At 35.1% G+C, this 18,286-nt stretch overlaps 3 protein-coding genes across 4 annotated transcripts; 1 reads left to right on the forward strand and 2 right to left on the reverse strand.

The window, feature by feature from the left end:
* The first annotated feature begins 6,366 nt into the window (after positions 1 to 6,366).
* On the forward strand, positions 6,367 to 7,415 carry LOC107924153 (uncharacterized). Its single transcript, XM_041081013.1, has 2 exons — positions 6,367 to 6,987; positions 7,188 to 7,415. Exons 1-2 carry the CDS (start codon positions 6,636 to 6,638, stop codon positions 7,265 to 7,267), a joined length of 432 nt encoding a protein of 143 aa, XP_040936947.1. The 5' UTR covers positions 6,367 to 6,635; the 3' UTR covers positions 7,268 to 7,415.
* A 109-nt stretch (positions 7,416 to 7,524) lies between these two features.
* LOC107924152 (heterogeneous nuclear ribonucleoprotein Q) lies at positions 7,525 to 12,480 on the reverse strand. Of its 2 annotated transcripts, none has more exons than XM_016854461.2 (9): positions 11,904 to 12,480; positions 10,720 to 11,127; positions 10,516 to 10,632; positions 10,266 to 10,406; positions 10,002 to 10,178; positions 9,600 to 9,801; positions 8,385 to 8,563; positions 8,212 to 8,297; positions 7,525 to 8,119 (listed from the first exon to the last, which is right to left on the reverse strand). In XM_016854461.2, exons 2-9 carry the CDS (start codon positions 11,116 to 11,118, stop codon positions 7,981 to 7,983), a joined length of 1,440 nt encoding a protein of 479 aa, XP_016709950.1. In that variant the 5' UTR covers positions 11,119 to 11,127; positions 11,904 to 12,480; the 3' UTR covers positions 7,525 to 7,980. The 2 variants fall into 2 exon arrangements, with proteins under 2 accessions (XP_016709950.1, XP_016709949.1); XM_016854460.2 differs by having other exon boundaries at positions 11,909 to 12,414.
* Positions 12,481 to 13,288: 808 nt separating this feature from the next.
* On the reverse strand, positions 13,289 to 16,178 carry LOC107943778 (protein IQ-DOMAIN 1). Its single transcript, XM_016877587.2, has 5 exons — positions 15,559 to 16,178; positions 15,137 to 15,415; positions 14,771 to 15,019; positions 14,426 to 14,563; positions 13,289 to 14,330 (listed from the first exon to the last, which is right to left on the reverse strand). The coding sequence occupies exons 1-5, from the start codon at positions 15,691 to 15,693 to the stop codon at positions 13,536 to 13,538; spliced, it is 1,596 nt and encodes a 531-aa protein (XP_016733076.2). The 5' UTR covers positions 15,694 to 16,178; the 3' UTR covers positions 13,289 to 13,535.
* Positions 16,179 to 18,286: the final 2,108 nt, after the last annotated feature.

An 18,286-nucleotide genomic window follows, 5' to 3' on the forward strand; every position in this document is an offset into this window, starting at 1 on the left:
AAAAGGCTAAAAATGAGAAGGAAAAATCTGATTTATCATTTTCTTATTGGAAAGAGGAATTGGAAAGAGATAAGTATAATGTGGAATCACAGATTCATACAATTCTTCTTCCAGCATAAACGGCAATAAAACGTCAAATTCGTTGTTGGGTTTCATCATCAAGACATCCCTCTCTACCACGTAAAAGTAACCTTTCATTCAATTGGATTCCAAGTTATTTTCACTTTGAGTTGCAGGTGTTTTTGTTGCTTTCTCGTCAGTCAATCAAATGCTTTGAAACTAACGTATAGGTTGCCATTTATTTTTCTTCTCCAATTTCCCAAGTTCCTTGAATGTTATTAAAAGAAAACAACAAGCAATTTAAACCAAATTTGTAGAAGCTTGAATTTTGGTTATTGACACCAAAATTTTAAACCACCAAGAATTGATACACAACTTAAAAAATTATGATTATATAATCGAATTTTATTTATAATTAAATTACTTTTATGATATAAAGATAAATATATTATATTTTTAAAATAGCGGAAGTTTTTTTATATGAAAAGTTATTTTTCAAAAAAAATATATAAGAGTTATTCATTTTTACTTAATTTTTTAGAATTATTTTGTAAAATATTTTGAAATTTAAGCAATTAATATTGGGTTAGTATTTAGTATACTAACAATGTACTTTTTTATATTCTATAAAACAGTTTTAAAAATTGTCTAAATGTCTCTTTTTTAATATTTATTTTTTAAATATTATACTACACTCATATAAGATATTTGTCAACTTGGTGAATCACATGGAGCGGTCAAGGATGACATTGCATAGATTTGGGAATACATCAAGTAGCTCCCTGTGGTATGAGCTGGCTTATATGTAGGCTAAGGGGAGGGTGTGGCAGATTGCATTCGGGTCAGGTTTTAAGTGTAACAATGCTGTTTGGAGTAGGTCGACTCCCATGGGTGAGTATCCGGTGAAGGCTCCTCTTGCTTGATATCTCCGATTTCTATTCATCACTCTCTTGTAATTTATTTTCTTTTTTGGTTCATATCTGTTGTAATTTCTTATTGTTGGAGAATCATATTTTACTCAGTAATTTGATGGGTAGTTGAAAGAACCATGATACTTGCATTTTCTTTTCAATTTTGAAATGAAGCAAAGATTAAATCACTATCAAATGTTTCATTTCAATTTTTTCTTTATATTATTAATTTCTTGACTTGAAGACATTTAAAAAACTATTCTTTTAACAAAAAAGTAATGAGTATTGCTATTATTTTTTATTTGGTTTAATATTTTATATAAATTTTATAAAATACTAATAATTTAAATTTAATATAAACACACCTCTCAATTTTTTTTTTGTTTTTTATATTATTAATTTCTTGACTAAGTGTGTCGCCATCCTTATATTTTCCAAATACATTAGTTTAATAATAATATTCATTAATTACATTTATGTTCTTTCTATATTATCTTCACTGTTTTTGCACGCAAAGTAAAATTAAAGTAAATATTGACTCATTGGTTATCTAATGTTTAACTAATATCAAGCGGTATTACGTGGTCGGATCATAAATGAACTTAAACGTGTCCTTACTCTAATAAAAAATGGGCAAATCAATTGAAAAACTAATATGTTGTTTATCAAGTCTAATTTGGGGAGATGTTTTGTTTTGGCAATTAGAACGGGTGACTCCAAAAGATAGAGACATGAATGTGACTGACTGGACTGACAGTACATTTGACAGGATCCAAGTAGAATAGATCCTAGATTCATTTATGAATTTATTCAATTGTGACGCTTTTAGTGTGACGTATATTAATCATTGGTTGATGATGGACTATGTATGCATTGCTAGAATGCTTTAATGTAAGTAAAAACTTGAGTTCAAATAGATAATGAACTGAAAATTGGTGCATTAAATATATGACTTCTATAGTATGCATCATTCACAATTGTGAAATTCATAGCTCAATTAATGGGTAAATGATATTCCCTCATCGACATTACATGATAAATGAAAAGTAAACATGGCTACTAATTGTTTTCCTTTGTAATAAATGACTTTGTTACTATGTGATGGTAATTGACTTTTTATGAAGGATGATGTAATGATTACTATGAGGTAAAATAATATCATATTGGGAGAATAAATTTATCTTAAAAAGATTAAGGATATCTTGTGAGAGTAACACACTTATAATATGGTCATCGGACGAGCATTGATTGAATATCTTTCGTAATGATATGTAACTGGGGAGAACTTAATAATGATACTATAGTAGAATGATTTTGTGGTTAAGCAAGTTTATATTTAATAGACGAAAATATGAAACTTAATTATAAATTGTTTGAGCCATAATTAAATATGTTCAATTGATCCCTCTGCTAGCATGTTGAAACCATAAATGAATTGCATGTAGAACGAAAGGATCAAAAATGGATAAAAATTATGAAAGTTAGAGAAATGAGTCACATTCACAGCAGAATGTACTTTCTTACTAAGTATAGAAATGACTTAGGAACTAATTTAAGTTTTTTGAATTATTATTTAATCAATTAAATAATTGAAGTTCGAAAATTGAAATTAAATTAATTAATCATTATGAACCTGTTGAATATGAAAATTAAATATATTTCTTCATATATTCTTTTACGGTAAAGTTGTCATGACTTTAATGGAATTAGAATTGGGTTGAGAAAATTATTTGATTAGAAAATTGTTAGAATTATGTGACCCAAATTTTAAGAGATTGCTTGCAAGTCAAGTTAAACAAAAATATATTTTCTTTCTAGAAGATTTAGTATTTATTAGTATAATATATTTAGCATTTATTAGTATAGTTTATTTGACTTACTAATTTAGCCTATAAATAGGCTCCTTTACAATCTTAGAATTAAGAGACACCCATTAGATTAGAACTCATAACACATTCAGAGAATTTTGTGTTTACGTTTGAGGGTTCTTTGTTTTTTCGGGTTTTTGGGGTTTAGTTTTTATCTCCATCTTTTGTACTCTTCATTCTTTTGCCATTATAGTAAAATTATCTTTGCCCGTGGTTTTTTATCCTCTTTTGAGGGGTTTTTCCACGTTAAATTTGTGTGTTCATCTTCTCAATTTCTTCTACTATTTTTACTTGTTCGTTGCTTATTCGAGACGATCCTAACAAGTGGTATCAGAGCTAGTTTAACTTTCATAGATCAGCCCGGTCAGAGATGGCAGCAACAAGGTTTGAAATTGAGAAGTTCGATGGTGAGACAAATTTCAATCTGTGGCAAGTTCGGATGATGGCGATTCTAGTTCAAAATGGCTTGAAAAAGGTTGTTACAGGGAAAAAGCTTGAGAATCTAAATCAAACAGAATGGGAAGAGCTTGATGAAAAGGCCTTGTCTGCAATCCAGTTGTGCCTCGCGAATACAGTATTGCAGGAGGTATTGATGGAGAAGACCTCATTCGCCTTGTGGAAAAGGTTAGAAACTCTTTATGCGACTAAGTCTCTGGCTAACCGTTTAGTGTTGAAACAACGTCTATTTACGTTTCGCATGAACGAAGGTGAGCTTCTTAAAGATCACATCAGTCAATTCATTACTCTTTTAAATGATTTAAAGAACGTTGAGGTTCATATTGACGATGAAGATCAAGCTATGCTATTATTGTGCTCTTTACCCTCTTCATACAAGTCTTTCAGGGAGACCCTGATTTATGGCAGAGACAAACTCTCGTTCGAAGATGTGAAGGGTCATTTGTTGAGTAGAGACAAACTCGACAATGAGTTTGATTTGAATAGCAAAGCAGATAGACAAGCTTCCGTTTTGGTAGCATCAAAGAAACGAGACAAAAGGTGTCGCTATTGCAAAAAGTTAGGTCACGTCAAAGCAGACTGTTATAAACTGCGAAATAAAAGAGCTGCTGAGAGTAACGAGGAAGATGTAGCTGGTGCTAATTTGGTCGATGAAGGCGGTGATGATTTCTTGTTAGTGTCAACGAGCGATAACTCCAAGCTTACGTCTGAGTGGATCCTAGATTCAGGATGTTCTTTCCACATGTGTCCCAATAGAGAATGGTTCTCCACATACAGTTCAGTTGAAGGTGGAGTTGTGCACATGGGAAACTATTCATCTAGTAAAATAATCGGTATTGGTACTGTTAAAATTAGGATACACGATGGGACGATTAGGACACTCTCAGATGTCAGGTATGTACCTGATTTACGAAAGAATCTCATCTCCTTGAGTATTTTAGACTTGAAAGGATGCAGAATCAACATCGAGTCGAGCGACATTAAAGTATCTCGTGGAGCTCTCGTTTTGTTAAAAGGTAAAAGAACCGGCAGTCTTTATATTCTGGAAGGTTCTACAGTGACCGGTGAAATCGGACGTCCCTCGTCCGTTACGGAGTCAAAGTCAACTCATTTGAAGCGGAGGCAACTTGGTCATAGGAGGGAAAAAGGTATGACTGTTTCGTTGAAGAGAGGTTCTCTTTTGGATGCAGGTTTTGAAAAGTTAGGGCACTGTATTCGTGAAAATCAGACCCGGGTTAGTTTTGATTTGGCAGTGCACAAGTCGAAGGCTAGAAGTCTTCCAGCTTCTAAGCATAGATTCGACTCAGTTAATTCCCTGCATAGTTCAAGATAGGCCCGTGGCGGGTTTTGGCAAAGATGGCATTGAAAGAATTCGTGTCAAGGTGGAGATTGTTAGAATTATGTGACCCAAATTCTAAGAGATTGCTTGCAAGTCAAGTTAAACAAAAATATATTTTCTTTCTAGAAGATTTAGTATTTATTAGTATAATATATTTAGCATTTATTAGTATAGTTTATTTGACTTACTAATTTAGCCTATAAATAGGCTCCTTTACAATCTTAGAATTAAGAGACACCCATTAGATTAGAACTCATAACACATTCAGAGAATTTTGTGTTTACGTTTGAGGGTTCTTTGTTTTTTCGGGTTTTTGTGGTTTAGTTTTTATCTCCATCTTTTGTACTCTTCATTCTTTTGCCATTATAGTAAAATTATCTTTGCCCGTGGTTTTTTATCCTCTTTTGAGGGGTTTTTCCACGTTAAATTTGTGTGTTCATCTTCTCAATTTCTTCTACTATTTTTACTTGTTCGTTGCTTATTCGGGACGATCCTAACAAAAATAATTTATCTAATTAAATTAATTAAGTAAATAATGTTTATTTTGAGAAATAGAAAACATTTATTTGGTTGTATTAAATTATAAAGTGTTTGGTTAAAATTCTAATAAACAATATAATTGAATCTAATACAAGAGAGACCTAAATCTCCCTATAAAAGGGGCGACATCTCTAGTATTATTTACTAGGGTGTGCTGTTCACCCCATTGTACTTAGAGTAGACTATTGTTTTTTATTAAATAAATATTATTTGTATTTTACTAATTCGACCAAGATTTTCTCTCTCCATATAAATATATGTACTAGTAGAGTTATTTACACGAGTTTGAGATATTGTTATTCTACCAAAAAGTTGTAAAAAATTATTTTCTAAGAACAAATCCTATTTTTTTAGGAATTACAATTCTACTGGTTTTTATTGAGAGACAATTACTTTCCAACTAAAAGTAATAAATCGTTTCTGGTTCTGTGTTTGGTTCGTGATTGTTTGAGACTACACTCGCAATAATTTGTGGTACGAGAATAGTAGAAAAGATTATTTGGTTGGAAGCCTATAACATCTAGGATCCGTCTTGCACAAAGCCTATGTATTTTTCAAAAAAAAAAAATTGTTATAAATATCACAAACCGACTCGATTTAAAAAAAAAATTGTGACCGAAAATCGTTTTCTAAGTTAGATTTTTCCAAAAGGTTGCTCACTTTATCCTTTAACAATGTGGTTTGGGAGTTTGATCCCTACTTATGGAAATGAAGCACATTTCATGATCAACCATTTATTTTATTGTAAAGCACCCGTAACGAGAGATTAATTTGACAATAATTTTAATAATGATTAATTTATTGTTTTATATATTATATAAATAAATATGGATAAGAAGACTAATAAAGTCTATTTCTAATTGATTTATGGTGCGTTATGAGATTGAAAATTTTAAAACGTTTTGGTTTGCTTTAAAAATAGAAATCATTTTGCAAATATTTTTAACTAATTTTAATTCTTTAAGACTCTTTGTATTATTATAAAAAAACATAAAGAGTAATAAAGACTATTTAGGCATTGACAGTAATTTTAGTAATAATTAATGTTTCATTCACAATATTAATTAGGTATAGTATTATTTAGTCTTTAGCTAATATAAATTAGTAATAAAATACAATTCCAATAAAAAAATTTCAATTTATTTTAAATAAAAATTAGAATAAATTTATATTATAGAATTTAAAGTGATATTAAAGAAAAGTACATATATGCATTAGAAAATATGTAAGATGTTAAAAATTTGAATTGATCCGTCGTCGTATTTAAGACACTGTTTTAATGGTTATCCTGATCTTTACTTATGGTGTTCCCGAAGTATATGCTTTTTAGCTTCTACCTACCTCACTAAATTCACCCCATTTGTGGATTAGCTACCAAATCTTTTTTCTTTTTCTTTCTTTTGGCTGAGAAAGAAAATCGTAAAAAAGATCATACATAAAGAAAGAGGAAGAAGAAGGATTATGTGGGCTACGTCTCTCGCTGCTTCCTTACCTTACTTGCCTGCCCCCATACCCATACATACCAGGTATCCTTTTCCCCTCAACGTGCGTTTACCTCGTCACCCAACCGCCTCCAACCAAGATGATGGAAAGGAAATAAGTGGGTCCGACGTGCTATGGGCTCTGCAGAGAGCAGCCGCCCACAAGAAGAAAGCCAACCGAAAGAAGACGGGTTCAGCATCATTACCTGAAGCCACCCAAAGACTGGAGGATACCATCGATTACACTAATGTCAAGCCCTTGCAGATAAGGACTGAGTGGAGCCTTAAGCTGGATGAGCTGGAAAAGCGTCTTCACGTGCTCCAACAGGAAGGCACCACTTAAATTAAGCATCTCCTTCTTTTGTGATAACCGATATGTTTGATTTTTACCTGGAAACATAATTCAAGTGTGCGCAAAATTGCATAATTTTCTGCTCATCTTTTTCTTTGTTAAGACAAGCTTAAGAAATTTGCTCATTGATCATCATTTTGGATTCTGCTACTTACCATGTTCCTTTTGGTTTTTAATCAGCTATATTCTCGGAGTTCGATTGGGAGGAAAATACATCTTCAATACACGTCATTCTTTCGTTACAGCAGCAACAACAATAACAATTTCACTGCACGTTGCTGCACCTGTTCCGCTGTTTATCAAGTCTAGATCGTGAAATCAATTCAGTTCCTCCTCGCAAGCTTTCCCTCACCCATAAAAATGTGTACCTTCTATTGAGTTTTGCCATCTAAAACAATACTTTTTATCTATGTTTAGTCCTGATGGTCTTACCCACTTACTTGGATATGTTGAGAAGACAAGATGGTAGAAGACCAATAATAATAATAATAATAATAATAAATGAAAAGACGAAGGCTGCACCAAAAAAGTTGCGTTCAGAGTTACCGAAAGCCAATCCAGATAGGCCATATCCACGAAACAGAGGAAACTACAAGGAATCCACTTCAAACATGGAATACGGAGTGGAGCCTGTATATAGCCCTTGAGAGTTAAAAGCAAAACCCAACTTTTGTTTCCTGCTATGTAACAATAAAGCAATCCACCAAGTACAACTAAACTTGTCGAACAATATAATTTCAACTACCTCTCCTACAGACCTTTTTAAGTTTTTTATATGATGCTCCAAATTTCCCCATTCCAACATTGTTTTCACTCTCTAATTTCGTTTTATAATCCATGATTTTGGGTGGTATGGAGGCAGTGAACGAGAGAGATAAGAGGGTGGTTAAAGAGTCCCCTTCACCATTCCTCCAACTACATCTGTCTCCTGTTTCCCAGCAAAAGCGCTACCTGATGTCCACACTCCCACAAACTAATAGGGTCTGTACCTTCTACTGCGGTTGCCTTCAACACCTCCACTATTTCCACCTCGCCCTGCTCCTCCTCCCGGGCCATTGCCCCGATCAACTCTTCGAGGACGTGGGGTTGGCATCTGCACTCCTGGCTGTTGGCTGCCCAAATTCCACAACAGCAAAAGCAATTGTTGAAAATGTATTGTCAACTGAGGAAAATATTATAATTTAACCAAAACAAGGTGACTTACAGGACATATCCTATTCGGCCATCTGGTAGAACCATGGGCACCATAGCCATATTTGTAGGCATTGGGCCTCTTCCATATATTACTGGCTGTTAATGTGCATGATTATAAATTAGTTTTACCAATACGAGAACTGCATCTAAGAAAAATAAAAATACACAAATCAACCTGAGTACCTGCTGAAAACTAGTGGCAACACCAAATCCAGCACTTGGAGAGCCATATGTAGTTCCAGTAAAACCACCATACCCAGGATGTTGAAGGTGGTTTGGATTAAGCCCAGCAATGTAAGGGTATGCTGCATCAGTTTTCTTATCAGCCTGAGGTTTGGCAAGGACAACTTCCAAGACTTGGCCTACAGTCATGTCAGTCAAAATATTTTTAGGGGAAAGGCATCTAACAAATTTTCTAATGCCATATCTCATAGACAACCACACAAAGGGATCTCTTTACAAGTCAAAATTAGAAATAAGTTGATCTAAAATAAACCAAGTCTAAGCAAATCCTGATAAAAAATAAGTCCATTTAGATACAATCAACTCTAAGCAAATCCTACAATTGGAGTTAGTTTTTCCAGATATATTTCATAAGGTGATAACTTACAAGGACATTCCTCTGAGGTTATTAGATCAAGAATAAATTAACTGCTTATGTTCTTCAGAAACCTCAATATATGCATAAAAGAACAATTATCTCAGCAGTCTCAAAATTAGTTCACTGAAAATTGATTACTGAAGAAAAATGCACATGCAATATGAGCATGATAAGATGTAAATTTCTAAAAGAACTAAGACACAAGTACAGCAGGACACAACAATAAGAATATTTTTTATGCATCTTTTTTATATAAGTATTATTTTTCATTCACATACAGTTAATTCTTCACAAAACTTTCTTATCATTAAATTTCTGTTACAACCAAATAAGGTTTAAAATTCATCTAATAAAAGGCAACAGTTTAAACCGAGAGAACAAATATTTGATCCAAAGTAAGGACCAAATTATCTCAATCCATATGTACAAGCTAGCATGTGGTACAACATGTTACAGAGCTTATAAAAGTGGAGCTTTTACATCAGAAAATAACTTTCAAAAAGTTAAAAGAGGAAAAAGTGGATAAGATGTTTAGAGACAAAGCAAAGAATGCAGGAACTTCTATGCAACTACGGACAGAGAAAGAAAAAACTGAACGCCGAAGACACATATCCAACACCGATATGCATAAGTAAATGGCATGTTGGCCACAAAGTTGATTACATGCAGAAGATAGCACTACTTTTTTCCCTTAAAATAATTTGAAGACAGCTTGAATAATTTAAGCAGCAGCCACACCAATCAAAGCAATAATTTTGTTTTCAGAAAGAGTACAAGGTATTGCAAGGGAAAATTACCATCTATTTCATACTTCTCTGTATCTTTGACAGCTTTCAAAGCACTTGATCTTTCGGCATAATGTATAAACCCAAAATCCCGCTTACCAGCCTTGCCAGGTGGCATAACCACTTTTGTTACTTCCCCATGGCGCTGAAATATTTCCTTTAGTTTCTCTGTAGAAGTGTTATCGGGAATGTTTTTGACATATAGAGCCTTCACCTGTTAGTTTCATAACATGAAATTAGAACTTCGCTTGGTGGTATAAATAAAACAGGAGGTTGCATACATCCAACTATTAGCATCTGGCAATTAATAATCCAAACAGGAGGTTCCTCCCCCCCCCCCCAAACAAAACCAACAAACCCAGTAGTGGTTCCCTCAAGATGGCACTTCAAAATGAATTTGAAAAATAGAATTACCTGCGAAGCAGCAGAATGATCAGGTGAACTCTTTGGATCAGCCCATGTGACAGTAGGGTTGTTGCCATCCAGCTTAAAATTTGCACTCGCCATTTTCTGCCTTGAATAATCAGCGCAGGCATTGTTGTAGTACAAGACAAAAGCAAAACCGCGATTTCGGTTTGCATTCAGAGGATCCTGCAATTCGCAAATCGAAATGGTAAAGGGATTTCCCAATGTTCACACTTTTATAAGATAAAAACATCATCTAGTTCAAATTTTCACCTTTATTAGTTCTATATTTTCAACTCCGGGTCCAACACTCTCAATGGCTTTTCTGAAGTCATCCTCAGTCAAGCTCTTTGGAATATTACCGATAAATAATCTGTTCTTAGTTTCAGAGAAAGAACACCTTATAGTTTTACCCTGCAGAAATTATTACATATATTGAAAAAGAAAACCAAACTACATTGTTAAAAGAAGCAATGAAGGCAATAAATTGCATCAGCAAGCAAACTAAAGCAACCAAAATTACCCTGAACTCTTTGCTGTGCAGCTCATCAACAGCCTTTTCAGCAACCTCTTTTGTTTTGAATGCCACAAAAGCGTAGCCCTTGCTTTCACCAGATTCTTTATCTTTTATCAACCTAATCTGCAAAATAACTTACTATTAAAAGTGAAAAGCCAAAATTACCCAAGGGGGGGAAGAGCTTGAAAATCACAATCACGAAGTTGCAACCTCAAATATTTCTCCTATTGCTTCACAAAGTTCCCTCAAGTCTTCTTCTGAGGTATCCTTCGGAAGCCCTCCAAGGAAAACCTCAGAACCATTAGGAGGCAAGGCAAGAAGTTGAGCATGCTTTTCTTTTTCTTCCTCACTAATAGAGGCTGTGGGCTTTTCTTCATCTTCCACATACTCTGTTTCAATGTGGCTTCTCTCTACTTCCAATGATTGATCTTTTCCATCCATCCCAGATTTTGAATCCTCAAATTCCTCTTCATCATTTTCTTCCCCATTTTCATCACCACCACTATCCACTCCGTCTTCATCTACATGTTCTTCAACATCATCATCCTCTTCCTCCATGTAATTGTCATCAAGATCCACCCTCTCATCAACTTCTGCATTCTCCGCCATGTATGGTCCCTTTTCAGATTATTCAAACACAGCAAATGAAACCTTATTATATATCTGTACTTCACAAAAAAAAAAAAAGGTCCAAGTGCATAGCAGTAGTAAATGAACATCCATAACATTCAAAATTATCCTGGTCCAAGAATGAAAAAAAGAAGTAAAAAGGAATAGCAAATAAACAGCTGGAGAAAACAGCGCAAAAGAAGATAGGAAGGAAGGAAGGAAGGAAAGAACAAAGATGAAATTTTTTTATTGCTAAGCAACCAAATAGAGCTCAACTGGTACTACAATAAATTTGAAGAGTAAAGGGAAACAAATTGCTTCAGTAATTCCAAAAGCGAATAGAAATCAAACAAACAAACAAACCAACCAACCAATCAATAATAAAGTAGCAACTGGGTATCTATTTGTATAAATATTAACTGAAATTTAAACAAGGGCTAAACAGTGTGCTAAAAGGAAAACCAATCCCTAATTCACATAACCCATAAAACCCAGAAACAAATTAAAGAAAGCTGAAATTCAATGCCACGAACGTCAATCCTACTTAAGAAAAGCTTACAACTTTACATTTTCCCTTAAATCCGTATTCAAACGATAACAAATTTAAACAATAAACTATAAGCAAATAAATGGCAACGAGAAAATAGATGTAAATGCGACAAATCCAAACAAGATGAAAGAAAAAAACAGATATTAGGGCAGTCAAAAGGACCATAAAAAAAGAAAAAGAAAAAGAAAAAAATACTAAAGAATACAAAATAAAGGAGAGTGAAATTGGGGCTTACCTTACCACTTAATAAATTTATCGGCTTTATAAGCTAAAATTTGATGGGTTTTTTCTCTCTTGGATAATTGAAAATTTGAATCCAAAATCCAACAAAGAAGCAGGATATTCAGCTACAAGGAAAATTTTTTGGAATTGCATCAGAAATCATAAGACATGAATAGTACCTAATTTGAAATTATGGTTATTTTTGTTTTTTTCTGGGGGAAATGGCGATTGAAAAACATAGGTTGAAAGTTTTTGTGCGGTACTTTTTCTTTCGGGGGGGGGGGGGGGGGGTTTCGCCGGTGGGTATCGTTTTGTGAGTTTTATTATCCGACAGAGCCTAATGAGCAGCGTGGATTCTTTGTTCCAGAACAACCCTAATTGGAAGAGTGTAAGGATACGGTGCGGTTTCGATATTACTGCTAAAGTAAGATAAGCCAATCACTTTTGCCATGTAACTAGGGTAGGGTAAGGTTAGGCTGCGGTTCTGATTTTACTGCTTCTGTGGGATTTAGGAATCAATTTTAGAAACGTCGTTGACAATTTGACATGTGGGTATTTTGCTGATTTTGTCAAACTAAATTTCCGAAACACACTTAACTGAGCTGGACCATTTTATTATACTATTAATAAACAATTAACCTTTTGCAATAAGCAACCGGTCTTGACCATGGGAATGAAAGAAACGTGTAACCACTTCCATTTTTTGTTGGGCTTCTTCGGTTGCTACTCACAAAAGCGAATCGAGCTCTTGCTCGGCGAAACTGCCCTTGGGTAAAGAGTTTGTGATGGTGCAGCTCGATTTGTTTGACCAATAGCAAAAATGCATTTCAATCGGGAAGCTCCATAAGCTTCCTGGCTTCTTCTTTTAATTGGTATGATTGGAACGATTCACACGTACATATTGTGTAACGTAGAAATGCAACAAATTCAATGAGTGCTTCATTCACCGTCACTGATTCATCATTTCTACATCTCAACGTGCAATGCCAATGAAGGCGGTCAACAACCCCCCAAACCCCTTTTACTTTAAATCGATTCCATTGATCTTTATGAATCTGTGAAAGATAAAAAAAGTCTGCTGGCAGATATGCAATGGCATAACTCATGGCACATGCTCTTTTTCAACTCCTCGTCTTCATCATTGTGGTGAGGCTGCTTGCTACTTTTATGGACTGTCAGGCTCCTTTTTTTGGTGGGGGCCATTCACTACAAGGAAGCTAGATGCTGCTGTTGTAGATATCTTATAATTTTGTATATATTTACTTGATTCTGGATTACAATTAGGTTCCTGAGTTGTGATAGTCAACTGTTTAAGAATTCCAAAGTCATCAACGAAATGATTTCCTTATACGAAGATAAGGAGAGACAGAGGGGAACAAAAACTGAAAAATTTACCAATAACTTCCAACTCATTTATCTACAATTTTTATTCAAGATGGTCATTACATTTACCTCCTTTGTAGCTTCAGTCTCTAACTAAAACTGGTGAAGAGAAAAAAATAACGAAAAAAAAAAGAAATTAAATAAAAAACCACACACTTTGATCAGTCAAACCTCTATAAAGTTAAAAACTGGGGAAAGCAAACTAGGAAAAGAAGCTACACAGTGGCTAAACTGATTCTAAAGTTAAAACTGAAGACAAGGATCACCTCAACCACCTTCTAAGATCACTAGTTGAAGATGGGGAGATTTCACCGCCAAGGCTTTCAGTATAGCAAGAAGAATAGTTAGACTGTTGTTCGAATCCAAAATGTAAACCAGTTACACTCTTAAAACTTGGACTCCTCAAATTATGGCCATAACCTCCATAACCCATCCCCACACCACACGCCTCTGGGACCGGAAACGATAGCCGTTTCCTTGCTGAACCATTTCTGTCCCTCTCTGGTGTAGATGGTCTTTGCCTTGGTGCACTTTGAGACCTGATTCTAGCCTTTGCAGACTCAGTTGCTGCCATGTAATTAGGCAATGTAGCAGCATTGTTGCCACTACTGCTAGCATGAGTACCAACCCTACCAGTGTAATGGTAATTGGACCTTAAGCTTGGTGTTTGAGATGAAACTGAGCTTCGATCTCCTCTAACACAACGAGGGCTCGATGACCGAACTTGAATGGACCGGGCTTTGGATGGAGAGGGTGTAATAGGAGAGTGGTGCATCGGTGCGTTCTGTTGAGCTCTATGTAGAGGTGAACTAGGCCTTTGGTTTTGGGGTCCGTGCTGGTGATATTGGTTTGAATTTGTTCTTATATAAGTAGGTGCTAAATATGAGTAAGGCTGGGATGTATCTATTTCAACAGTTTTAACTGAATCTCTATGATCAGTTGAAGCTCTTCCTCTGTTGTCCCACGGCTTAGCAGGGGTCCGACGGTCAAGCCATTTCGGTCTACCATCGATCTCATCCTCATCACCCATCGATGGGCTCCTACGAGCTCTCCTCATCTATTTGCAAAAGAAGGAACCAGTTAGGTTAAGCGAATCAGTAGAACAAAACAGAGGAAGTAATTAAGATACGGGTTAAGAGCAAAAGGATAAACCTGTTGAGATAAAGCTTGAGATAAGTTCTGTTCACGCTTCAGAGCAGCTTCTTTCCTGTGTTCTAACATAGCTTTAACTTCCTCAATTGTGTGTGGCCTTTCATCCCAATCATCTGCAATGCTACTTCCTTCTCTTGACTGAAAAGTACAAACGTGCCATGGAAACACTATTAGTCCCAATATACCAAACACAGCGCAACTTAATCCTGCTTACAACACTATTGCTTTTCAAAGCTTAAATCATGATTTCTTTGCATAACTCTTCAAACAGAACCTTGATTTGACTGAAATATCATCATTGCTTGAAAAGAACAATTCTTTCAGCAGCTAACAAAAACAACTTACCACTAGTGATCTTCTGTCTGAAATGTCTTGAAGATACCGTGATTCCAATACGCTATTGGTATCGCTAAAAGCGGATTTTCTGCTTCCATCATGCGAAAGCCTCACTCTTTGATCAAGAACCCGAGCCTGCACTCTAACCAGAGCTTGCATGCACCTGAGTGTCATCTTGGCTTGCTTTCTCACATTGTGACCTCTTACCAAAGCTTGCAATTTCACTAATCCTTTCAGTGCACGAAGAGCTCTCCTTGCCTTCACAATCACAGATTCAATTTTTCTCATCAGTACGCTGAAAAACATTGATGAAATCCTAAATCTAAAAGTACGAATGATAAACACAGATTTTCTGCAGCTACTAGATTTTTGTACCAGGTAGCCTCTAAAAGTGGTCTGAATAACAATGGCAGCAAGGTGGTGCTCTCTAGCATAATTTGAAGGTCTAGTTGGGCGAGCCACTTGTACCACTGCTGCACCCTCGGTTGCTGCCATAGGAATATCATACCTTTGCTCTGCGGCCGTTGCGGTTGCACCATCTGATGCTGCACCTGCACCATTACGACCTGTAGCCTTCACTGGTGTTTTTTGCTGATGAATCACCGGTTCTTGAATTGTAGTTTTCCTGAAGATCCACCTTCGCTTCTCTCTCTTCTACCAAAACCAGTAACAGATCAAGAATTATATTTACTGTAAAAGATTCAACTTCATTTATTATTATTATTATTTTTGTTTTGTTTTCTTCTGTTTTCATGTATAGAAATGAATGAAGAGTTCATTGATACTATAATACAAACCTTGTCTTCATCCTCATCTTGGTGGTCAGGTTCATCCTTTCTTCTGTTACTTCTCTTATCATGACCGTCTTTAGTCGGAGATCTAAAAGCCCTTTTCACAGCAGTCAACCAGGAAGTCCCTCCTTTCTTCCCCATCAAAAAAGGTATGGTTAAATTACAAAGGGGTGCATTTACAGCTAAAAAAGAAAGGCAGAAACAGGCAGGACTGTAAATATAAACATGAATAATGAGGGGAATTATGGATTGTTTGTTTGAATAGAATGACAGTGGTCACTTCTTTTAACTGCCATAGGAAGACAGTGAGGAACAGATAAATTTAATGATATATGTTATTTGCCCAACAGCGAGGGAAACAACCAAGCCACCAGCCAACAGCTTTAGATTCATTCATTCTATATCTACAGTCTATCTAATCTAAAGCTTGATCTTGTATTTGTTTGTTTTTTAATAGTGGGCATGGGAAGACATCGACGGTGGGGGTGTCAGAATGTAGTACGTAAAACAACTTTTACATGTTAATAAATGAAATAAATATTAAAACTGGGTGTCAAAAATATAAATATAATAATGGATTAATTGAAGGAGAACGTGAGAAACAGGGTGTAATGGACGTGGTGTGGTGGTGGAGGTGGTGCGATATCGAGATACGTTGAAAGCCGCATTAGAAATTTAGGAATAGTAAAAAAAGATAAAAACTATAAATAAACAAAGGAAAGCACGTTGAGTTTGCACATAAATCGGAGCCAAAGGCTTCTTTTCTTTCAAGCATTCATTTTTAAAAATAAAAATAAAAATCATTACTTGAAAGAGCAACCTTTTGAGTTTATTATTATTATTATTATTAATTTTCGCACCTCTTTCCTTCTTTCATTCTACTTGACTTAGAGAATTTTAAAAAAATAAAAATAATAACAACTGGACACCTCTCGTGGTTTCACGTGGTATGAGCTGAGCAAGCAGTGAATAAGTGGAATAGGAGGGTGGATAGAGTAGGGTGGAAAGGTTGGGTGGTCCAATTTTCTTTGCTTTAATCGATACCCACTTCCTTATTAATAGTAATGATACCATAATATACTGCCTAAAATTAATTTAATTAATACATGGAAATTGACATTAAGAGGAATCGGCAATTTAATTACGTGGTCCAAGGTGGAGTATGTTTATGATTACGATAGTTGCCAGCTTTCGGTGTTAAACTGCTAATCTGCCACCCGTCGGATCTTACAGAGTATGCCAAAGATAAAGGCTGCGCACACTCTTTAGTCTTTATTCATTCAGAATGGTTGCTACAACACAACTTTTATTACTTTGGGTTGAATTGGTGCTTCATCGATCAAGGTAGGTAGCATAAAAGCTTGAGGGGTGATGGGCTCAGCCTCAAAGGAGCAAGAGCTTCACAACTCTTGAGCTTTTGTGGCCCAATTTCAGAGCGTTGTAACATCTTTAGTTTTTCATTCTGTATGAAGGGAGTGAACCCAAATTTATCTAAATTTGTTGGGTTTTCACAGGCAACTAACTGATCCCCAAAATAGTCCAGGGTTTGGAATGTTGAATCTCAACTAAGCTCAATGGGCCAACAGCCTTCTTTCATTGCCACATCATCATTCACAAGTATCAAATTTTAGATTGAAATTTGAATTTTTTTATAAACTCTATCAGTAACGTGATCACCAATAATTTTTTTTATTTGATACAAACTTCTTTATAGAAATATTTGATGATTTCTTTTGTCCAAAAAAAGAAATGAAGTGCGTTAAGATTTCAAATTTTTTAATTACAGAAAATGAAAAGTTTTGCCTTTTGAAAAGGGGGTGGTAGTGGGGCGACCAGAAGACGGGGCTCCAAGAAAAAAAAAAAAAAAAAAGAAGATGCCCAACCAAAAAAGTAACCTTTTGATATACAATAATTAGCAGAAAATTATAAACACCAAATCCTCAGTAGTTGGATATAATAAATTATAGTTGTGTTTGATTTCATATATACTGTTGATATTGTGGGAGAGTATAGAAGAGAGGGGAACGGTTATTGAGAAGGTCGATTCACTCAGTCGGGGTGAAGAATCAGAAGTTATGAAAAATAGAGGTGGAGAGAGTTTGAAGGTTAAAGTCCCATGTAATATAGTGTTAATGTGTTGGACTTACCCTTTAGTTATCAGTATGAAATGTGTAAGAGGGATGTATTTGACTTGTTCATCTTGACTCTGATAAAATAAAATAGTTAAGTCTACGTGATGTTTGATTATCAAATGACTTCGTGTTTCTAATGAAGACCAGACTATCCATTATCCGGGTGGTAGTCTTCTCGGGAGGATGATTTCACAGGTAACCTCCTAACTCGTTGATGACAAATTTACTATTTAAATATCCTCTAGACTTGTCACGTGTCCTAGCACAAGTGGGTAACATATATCTATATGCAACTTACCTATTCCTATTCCTATTCTGTGGGTGGAAGTGATAAGCGGCAGCAAAGATACTTACCTTTCGAATATTTTCCAAATTATGTCAAATTAATCTCACCACTCACCTAAGATGCTTACTAAACGTTTCCATTTCACTGTATGTTTATTATGCTGTCTTCTTCTTAGCCTACAAATCCAAGTGCTTTGGTCTATTGTCCTCTAATCTAGATTTGTGCTGAATCTAATTTACTATTAAATAATCATATTATATATATATATATATATATATTATCACTCACGTGATTTAAAAAGTAAGCAGTTATAGAC

This window comes from Gossypium hirsutum, chromosome A11 (assembly GCF_007990345.1).
Source record: "Gossypium hirsutum isolate 1008001.06 chromosome A11, Gossypium_hirsutum_v2.1, whole genome shotgun sequence".
Taxonomy (NCBI): domain Eukaryota; kingdom Viridiplantae; phylum Streptophyta; class Magnoliopsida; order Malvales; family Malvaceae; genus Gossypium; species Gossypium hirsutum.